This window comes from Chrysochloris asiatica, unplaced genomic scaffold (assembly GCF_000296735.1).
Source record: "Chrysochloris asiatica unplaced genomic scaffold, ChrAsi1.0 scaffold00093, whole genome shotgun sequence".
NCBI classification, from domain to species: Eukaryota; Metazoa; Chordata; class Mammalia; order Afrosoricida; family Chrysochloridae; genus Chrysochloris; species Chrysochloris asiatica.
The window spans coordinates 11,527,220-11,536,385 of record NW_006408611.1 but is presented as its reverse complement, the minus strand read 5'-3'; the positions used below and the strand labels follow the sequence as shown (position 1 = coordinate 11,536,385).

At 44.9% G+C, this 9,166-nt stretch overlaps 1 protein-coding gene across 1 annotated transcript in view; it reads left to right on the top strand.

The window, feature by feature from the left end:
- RETSAT (retinol saturase (all-trans-retinol 13,14-reductase)) overlaps positions 1-9,166 on the top strand; it is a 26,395-nt gene that overhangs the window by 2,156 nt on the left and 15,073 nt on the right. Inside the window, exons 2-6 of the mRNA XM_006866591.1 lie at positions 3,629-3,811; positions 4,343-4,584; positions 5,642-5,843; positions 6,279-6,476; positions 7,919-8,038. Coding sequence (XP_006866653.1) covers positions 3,629-3,811; positions 4,343-4,584; positions 5,642-5,843; positions 6,279-6,476; positions 7,919-8,038 — 945 coding nt within the window. The remainder of the gene's footprint in view (positions 1-3,628; positions 3,812-4,342; positions 4,585-5,641; positions 5,844-6,278; positions 6,477-7,918; positions 8,039-9,166) is intronic.

The following is a 9,166-nucleotide window of genomic DNA, read 5'->3' as shown; positions in this document are numbered from 1 at the left end:
GGGTTTTTTTTTCCTATAGAGCACTCTTTAAATGACCTGGCTGTTCATTTAAGTTAACTTAAAAGTTAACAGAGAGCAGCCAAATTGCAAATGAATACCACATAAATTTTGTGGGAGAGGGAAACAGGACCAGTATTTTTAAACGTAAGATTAAACAGATTTATGCCTCTCCATTTGGTGATTATTTTCTACAGAATAACATTCTCAAAACAGTACTACATAAAACAACACATATACATACCTATAGGAAAGCAGCTACGTCACAGTTAAGCTGTTTTACGGAGGTTAACCTATTTTAAAGTTATCGAGAATTTTCTTGACAAACATGTGCTTCCAAAACAGGTCAGACACTGCTTATTCTCCTGTTAATTCTTGTAAGACGCATGGTTTTTCTACCACAACTCGCACACCAGACTCTCACAGGGAAATTTACCAGCATTGAGCGTTTCAGCAAGCAGATGCAGATCCTTATGGCTCCCCCACCAAAGTATACACAAAGGGACCCAAGCACAGTAAGAAAAATGGAATAACTTCCCTTAAAATGCCCACATAGAATCCCATTGTCCGAAGCCAATGTTGTCCACTGGAGAGCAGATATTATAGAAAGAATGAACAAAAGCAGAATTTTAGATAGAAATAAGTCAATAAGATTAAAGATTTAATAAAGAGTCACCAGAAGCCCAAAAACATGTTTGAAATTCAAGAGAGCTTACTTTGTAGATTTTTCTAAGTACTCCCATTTGTTGGTGGAGTCCTGGTGTGGCGCTGTGTGCTAATGTGTGAGACTGTAAAGTCATTTGAACTGCAAGGTCAGTGGTTCAAGCTCACCAGCTCCTTCTTGGAAACTCTACATAGGGTAGTTATGGGTCAGAAATGCCTGGACAGCACTTAACAACAACAACAACCTCCCCATAGATCCTGCCAGCAAGAATCTTTGAATCCTCGTTTTCAAAGATAGAAATATTATGCATACTCTTTAAGTCTTAAACAAAAGTAAATACATGACAAAGACAAACATAGATTACCCAGGTGAGGGAAATCATAGCTGCCATGATGAGTTTACAAAAATGTGTCTCCACATGGTGACCTTTTATAGGGAACAAAGGACTGTCTTCCCACAGTCATGATAGCAGCAGCCAGGCCTGTGGAGAGCCAGGAGGAGACTATCCCAGATAGGAAAGTTCCCAGTCTCTCAGGCTCTCCTTATATGCCATCACAACTAGGTGACCATTAGGATGTTTCCAAGAAGGTTCCTGTGCGGGAGGTGGCCTAAAACCTGATTTTCAACATACTGTTTCTAACTCCAGCAGTTCAGCTACCAGTGAACAGGAAAAGGTAAAAACATTCACTGCCCTCTCTACCCAAAAGACAAGCTAACATGTTAGTCAGGTTACTAAGTGGGATCAATCCTCTCTGGCCAGGAGTCAAACTGGAATGTTAATCAGGTAATTGAGTGGGACCAGTCCTCTGGTTTCCCTCCTGTATTCAAACAGGTCCCCAACCCAATTCTGACCCCATATACGTCTGCACTGCCTTGTATTTGGGGCTCAGAACCTGGAGAAGCTAGGTCCTCTGAGCCAGCCGGCTTAATAAAATCTGAAACTGTACTTTTCTTCTCCGAGTGGCCTCCGTTTCTCCAACAATGGATTAAGAGCTGCTAAGACACTCTCTAAGGAGCTCTGGTAGCGTAGTGGTTACGACTTGGGCTGCGAAACTTAAGGTCAGCGGTTCGAAACTACCAGCCGTTCCGTGGGAGAAAGATGAGGCTTCTACTCCCGTCAAGATTTACACCTTCGGAAACCCTGTACAGGGTCGCTATGGGTCGGAACCGACTCGACGGCACTTAACAACAACAAGACACTCTCGAATCTGTAAAACTGCTATAACATCAGAGGTGCATGAGATAGTCAAGAAAAATTGGCATCTGACCACTTAAACCTAGGCACAAAATGGAATTAAGCTCTGCTAGGCTGGAATCTTACACACCAACCATTAAAATCAGTGATGATGAAACTGCAGAATTCTATCAACTTCTTTAGTCTGAAATTGTTCAAATAATCAAGAGGTATTGATAATTGCTGGTGATTGGAATGCAAAGGTTGGAAACAAAGAGGGAAGTATCAATAGATTGAAAATATGGCCTTGGTGACAGAAATTATGCTGGAGATCGTATGATAGAATTTTGGAAGACCAATGTCTTATTCATTGCAAATACCATTTTTAAACAGCATAAAAACAATTATACACATGGACCTAACTAGACAGAATATGCAGGAATTTAATTGATTACAACGGTGGGAAGAGATGGTGGAAATGCTCCACACCATTAACAAAACAAGACCAGGTGCAGACTGTGGAACAGACCATCTGTTGCTCATATGCGAGTTCAGGCTGAAAATGAAGACAATTAAAATCACCTGAGAATCAAACTATGACCTTGAGCATATCCCACCTGAATGTAGAGGCCTTCCCAAGAACAGGTTTGATACATTAAACACTAATAACTGAAGACCAGAGGAACTGTGGGATGGCATCAAGAACATCAAACTGGAAGAAAGCATGTTGTTGTTGTTGTTAAGTGCCATCGAGTCGGTTCCGACCCATAGCGACCCTGTACAGGGTTTCCGAGGGTGTAAATCTTTACGGGAGTAGAAAGCCTCATCTTTCTCCCGCGGAGCAGCTGGTAGTTTCGAACCGCTGACCTTAAGGTTCACAGCCCGATTCGTAACCACTACGCTACCAGAGCTCGCATAAGGTCATCCAAAAGACAGGCCCATGATAATGAGCATTTCATGTTTGTTTGCTGGCTGCCTGAATGCTGTCTTTGGTAAAGTATCTGTTCATGTCCTCTGCCTATTTTTTTACTTGGATTCTTTTTTTGTTTTTGTTTTTTCTTGTTGAGATACTGAGTTCTTTATAAATTTAGAGACTTTTAATTCCATTTTTCCATGAACGTTTTGATGCCCCTAGCATATTTTAGCTACCATGAGCAGCTCTGCTTCCAAGTACCACCATGCCGTCGGGCTGCTTCACTAGTACCAGCAGAGCCTGGAGCTGCCAGAGAGAAATGACTGGGAACAGAACATGCCAGGAGTTGGCGGCAAGCTGAAGAACAAGCTCCCCTTTGGCCACCTTGGTTTTTTCTTGCCTAGTTCTCTCTCTACATATAGAATTCCTGTTGTTGTTAAGTGCCATTGAGTCATTTCTGACCCATAGCGACCCTATATAGTGTTTCCAAGGAGCGACTGGTGAGCTTGAACCACCGACCTTGCACTTCAAACAGCTTTGCAGTCTAGCGCATTAACCCACAGTGCCACACCAGGACTCCATAAAATTCCTAGTCTGTATTATTGTCACTCTTTTGTTCACTGATTCCTACTGTCTTTGAGCATCAGAATTCCCAGGTACACAGTAGTTTTAGTTAACCCAGTACAGATCAAACCTAATAGTTTTATCTGTCTGGTGGGTCCTGAGTTGTTTCCAAGGTACAGTGCTTGAGGCAACTTAGACCAGAGTTCTGTGCAAAGTGCTCCTGTTTCTCGCCTTTTCCAGGCTGGAGGAGCTTTCTTTGGTTCCTGTGTCCTTGCTCTTCCTCTGCTCTTACTTAGACCTCCTTCCTGTACTGCAGTTTTCTCAGCCAACCGGGTACCAGAGAAGCTGGACGTGGTGGTGATAGGCAGTGGCTTCGGGGGCCTGGCTGCTGCTGCGATTCTGTCCAAAGCTGGCAAGCGAGTTCTGGTGCTGGAACAACACACCAAGGCAGGAGGCTGTTGTCATACCTTTCGGCATGATGGCCTTGAATTTGACACGGGTAAGGCTTGTGTGGAAAAGGGCTGGGAGCCTGGCTCTCTCTTCAGTAGCTTTGCACAGCACTCATGGGACAATATTGAGCATTTCTGTTGATTTAGGGACCCTGTCTTCTCTCTAAGGAACTGTGGTGGCATTGTGAGTTAGTTAGTGGGCAGTTAACCTCAAAGTTAGCAGTTCAAACCTACCTGCAGCTGCTCTGCAGGAGAAAGGTGAGCCTATCTGCTCTCGTAAAGACTCACAGTCTCAGAAACACCACATGGGGTTGCTGTGAGTCGAACCTACTCGATGGTTGAGGGTTTTTTGGTTTTGATCTCTCTGGGCGCTGCTTTCCTTTTCTGACACCCATATTTGCAGTGGGACCTGAGGTAAACAGGGATGTAGTGATTTCTGCTGTGATACCTCCCTACTGAGAGGGTAGGCAGCTCCTCTGCCATATCAGACAGCCTCTTTCACCTTGTTTCCTTGTCTAGTTTCCCAGGACTCAGTCCCCTTATCCCTTTGTTACCTTATATTTTTCTCCATTTCCCAACAGGAATACATTATATTGGGCGTATGCAAGAGGGTAGCGTTGGCCGTTTTATGTTGGACCAGATCACTGAGGGGCAGCTGGACTGGACTGCCTTGTCCTCTCCCTTTGACATAATGGTACTAGAAGGGCCCAGTGGTCGAAAGGAGTTCCCCATGTACAGTGGAGAGAAAGCCTATGTTCGGGGCCTCAAGGAGAAGTTTCCTCAAGAAGAAGCTGCCATTGACAAGTATATACAGCTGGTTAAGGTAACACGGACAGTTTATCCCCAATAAGGCCGACTGACTTTCTCCATTAGTGAAGTGACTGGTGGGGGAGGCAGGAAAAGGGGGTGCATGTCTGTCCTGAACTCATTCTATAACTGAGGCCATCTTTCTGTCCAGCTGGGCTGTCTTGTCTCTGGGTCCTGGCTCAGCAGCTGCCATTCTCTCTTCTGGCCTCCAGGGGGCCCCCTCCACACCCTGATCTCTCACCACTCCCCCACTCTGCTTCCCACCCCCCAATATGGTCAGATCACAGCTCTACTTCACTTCATCTGGAACCAGACTGAAATTTTTCAAAAGGAGTTTGAGCAGGAAACAAAAAAACTAAAGAGGATTCATGTATATTGGATAAGGGTTTAATATCCAGAATATATAAAGAACTCTTACAATTTAACAACAAAAAGGCAAACCTATCAGAAAATGGGCAAAGGACTTAGAATAGATATCCCAAGAAGAAATAAAAATGGCCAACAAACACATGAAAAATGCTCTCTGTCATTAGCCATTAGGGAAATGCAAGTCAAAACCACAAAGAGATATCACTTCACACCCATTAGGGTTGACTGATTTTTTTTTAAAGTCCAGAAAACAACAGGTGTTGAAGATCTGGAGAAACAGGAATCCTCTTTTAGTGCCGGTGAGATAATAAAATGGTAAGGCCTCTGTGGAAACAATTTAGCAGTTCCTCAAAAAGGTAAGTATAGAATTACCATTGTTGCTGCCGTGGAGTCGGTTCCGACTCATAGTGACCCTGTACGGGGTTTCCAAGGCTGTAAATCTTTACAGGAGTAGAAAGCCTCATCTTTCTCCCGCAGAACAGCTGGTAGTTTCGAACTGCTGACCTTAAGGTTAGCAGCCCGATTCCTAACCACGACACTCGCAGAGTACAAGAAGAAAAAATTCAAAGTTCAGAGTTTTAAAAAAATCCAAATTTGTTAAAAGCTAGCTAAAGTAAGTGTTGGTGGAACCTTGGACCGGTACAGACTATTGGAAAGTGGTTCCGAGATGAGACCCGTTCCTCACAGTTCTTTCTCTTTCCCAGGTGGTGTCCCGAGGAACCATGCATGCCATCTTGCTGAAGCTCCTCCCACTGCCTGTGGTTCAGCTCCTCTCCAAGTGTGGCCTGCTGACCCTTTTCTCTCCATTCCTTCGTGCATCCACCCAGAGCTTGTCTGAGGTCTTGCAGCAGCTGCCGGCCTCCCGTGAGCTCCAGGCAGTGCTCAGCTATATCTTCCCTACTTATGGTGAGTACCCGCTCAGGGTCTGGACGGCTCCTGGAGGAGGGGTGCTGCTCTCCCGGCTCTCCGTCTTTCTTTCTGAACCAGTCTGGCTGACTGAGATGGAACAGTTGAAACCCTTTTGGAGTTTATAGGTAAGAATGCTGCCCACCTCTGGACTGCCTGGGAGAAATCGCCCTCATCCACACCCTGGGTGATTTGTTTCTATTCAACCAGCACTGTCTGTATGGTCTTTGTAGTTTTGAAGGGAGTACATTGCTACCAGACCAAAGCCCTGTAAAGTACTCCTTCTTTGGATGGAAGCAAGGCCCTCTGAGTGTCCGGGGCCCTGGGAAACATTTGGAATCAGGCTGTGTGTTATCTAACCAAGATCTGTGCCCCCTCTAAATAAATGATGCAGTATGCCGGCTGCTCATGCCACATTACCCCTGCTTTCTGTAGGAGTGACCCCCAGCCACACCACCTTTTCCATGCATGCTCTGCTGGTTCACCACTACATGAATGGAGCTTTCTATCCCCGTGGTGGCTCCAGTGAAATCGCCTTCCACACCATCCCTGTGATTCAGCGAGCCGGCGGCGCTGTCCTTACAAGGGCCCCTGTGCAGAGCGTGTTGCTGGATTCAGCTGGAAAGGCCTGTGGTGAGAACCATGCCAGGGCTGGGGTATTACTAGCCATAGGTCTGGAGGTGAAAAGGGAGCAGGAAGGATAAAAAAGAATGCTTGTCCTCAGAGGATGTTAAGTGGTGTTGAGTTGGTTCTCACTCCTAACAACCCTGTGTGGGGTTTTCAAGGCTGTAAATCTTTATGGGAGCAGAAGGCTTCATCGTTCTCCTATGGAGTGGCTGGTGGATTTGAACTGCTGACCTTGAGGTTAACAGCCAAATGCATAACTCACTCACTACACTACCAGGGCTCCTTAATTTACTCAATAGTTAGTGCTTTTTATCTAGTAATTCAATAACTTTGAGTTCAGGGGCTCTGTTGTTATACCTTTCTGCCTCTAGATCTTCAGACTTAACCAAACCCCAAAAAACCCATCTCCATTGCCATAGTGTCGTTTGGACTCATGGCGGCTCCCTGTGCCTACAGAATAGAACTGCTCTGTAGGGTTTTTTTGGCTTAATCTTTACAGAAGGCAGACTGCTAGGCCTTTTTTCCATAGCACTGCTATGTGGTTTGAACTGCCAACCTTTAGGTTGGTTGTTAATTGCCATCAAGTCATTTAAGTCACTTAACTCACATAAGTCAGATGTACTTATTTGTGTCTTTAATGTGCCAGACAGGAAAAGGTATTGATGAAACTATAAAAAAAAGTGTCAGTTTCTGACTAAGAAGTTGCCAGTCACATAGGGAAGGTTATTTCCATATGAGTTAAGTGCTACACTAGAGGCAGATACTGCATTGGAGGTGACACAGGACATTGGGACAGGGACGACCTCACAGGCAGGGGTGCTGCAGCCAGCTCCTACAGGGAGAGAAGAAGCCAATGTTGGAGGAAGTGATGTGCCAAGGCATGAAGATATGAAAGAACTGAGTATTTCCAGGCCTCGAAGAGCATTGCATTGAACTATAAGAAACTGCTTTTCAGTGAAAGTAGCAAGAAATAAGGCTGGGCACATAGAACCAGATAAAGGAAGGCTACTATAAGGCATTGGCATTTCTCTTACAGAAGCTGAAGTGACCTTGAAGGGTCTTCAAGAGAATAGTAACTTTAAATAGGATTCTGGCAGCAGTGAAGCAGGCAGGCTTTTAGCCCTTGAGCTTTGTCAGGGTTGGGAGATGGGCTCGGCCTAAGAAAAGAAAGCAGCCCAAGAGAGGGCTGGAGGACTGGAGGTGTGGGCAGAGTGGGAGAGAGCTCAGGAAGGAGCTCAGAAGTCATTGTGGGGTGGCTGATAGTGTTTGAGGATGTTTCACTCACTTTGCAGTTTTGCCTGAGGCCTGTTGTGCCTGGCCCGGGGTCGGGGGGTACTCGCTCAGGTCTAAGAAAATGAAGTGTAGATTGGAGAAGATCTGTTGCAGGCATGGACCCTTCTGTAACTTCCTAGGGCTTTCAGAACCTCATCAGCCTCCTGTGTCTGCAGGTGTCAGTGTGAAGAAGGGCCAAGAGCTGGTGAACATCTACTGCCCCATCGTGATCTCCAATGCAGGACTGTTCAATACCTACCAGCACTTATTGCCGGAGCAGGCCCGCTGTCTGCCAGGTAAGAGTCTCGTCTGCATTGCTGTCTTCCAAGTTCCTCAGCATCCAGCATTGCTCAACTTATATGATGCCTTCTCTCTTCTTGGCTGGCTGAACTAGCTGCCTTCTGACCATCATTAAACCGAAAAGGTGAGAATACTGGTTTCTAACTGCATCTGTTTGCAGCTCAGCCTGTGTTTAGGGGTTGGAGAAAAAGTTTCTTTTTGTTTCATCATCCTCAAATATCCTTTGCTCCTTTATTTCTCACTGAATCGTTGACATATAAACCCACTCCCCTTATAATCTTAATCACGTTTCACTCTTTTTTTTTTTTTTAATTTTACTTTTTATTGTGAATTGAGTAATAGTTTACATGGGAAAACATCAGTTTCACACTCATCATTTCATTGTAATGATTACAATATTCTCTGTGCATCATCATTCAATAATATTTTTGCTTCTATTACCTGCTTGGTTTTTTTTTTTTTTGATGTACACAAAAACGCTTAGGAATATATAACCATTTAAACAACCAAAGGGCACATTCTGCAAGCCTGCCTCCTGGTTGCCAGCACACAGCCTTTATCTTTCCACGAGTCTGAAGTCCACAGCTACTCTCTCTCTCTCCATGCCATCTTTGGTGTCACTGTTTCTCTGGATAGGGTTCCACATTCCACTCGTGCTTTTCTCCCTTGATGGTCCTAGGGTTTTTAGTTCCTGGACTGTATAAGGTTAACTACTTGCCCATTTTTGTTCCAAAACTTCTACCTGTACAGTTGTGACAATCGCAATTAGCCATGATAACAATTGTTAGGTGCCTGACAGAACCGTGGAGATACAGGTGTGGACATTCTTTTTTCGCTATCTGTTCATTGGTCTCTCGCTGTCTGGGCTCCTCCAGTTCTGGTGACTAGAGATTCTACTACGCGTGTGCACAGATCTCGAAATTTAAAGTGATCGTTTCCACTTAAAACCAAACGGCCACCACTCCTGTCAGTTTGTTGTCCTGTGGTGGCTTGTAAGTTGCTGTGATTCTGAAAGCTATGCCAGCAGTATTTTAAATACCAGCGGGGTCACCCATGGTGGACAGGTTTCAGATGAGCTTCCAGACAAAGACAGACTAGGAATAAAGAGTGACGAACTACTTCTG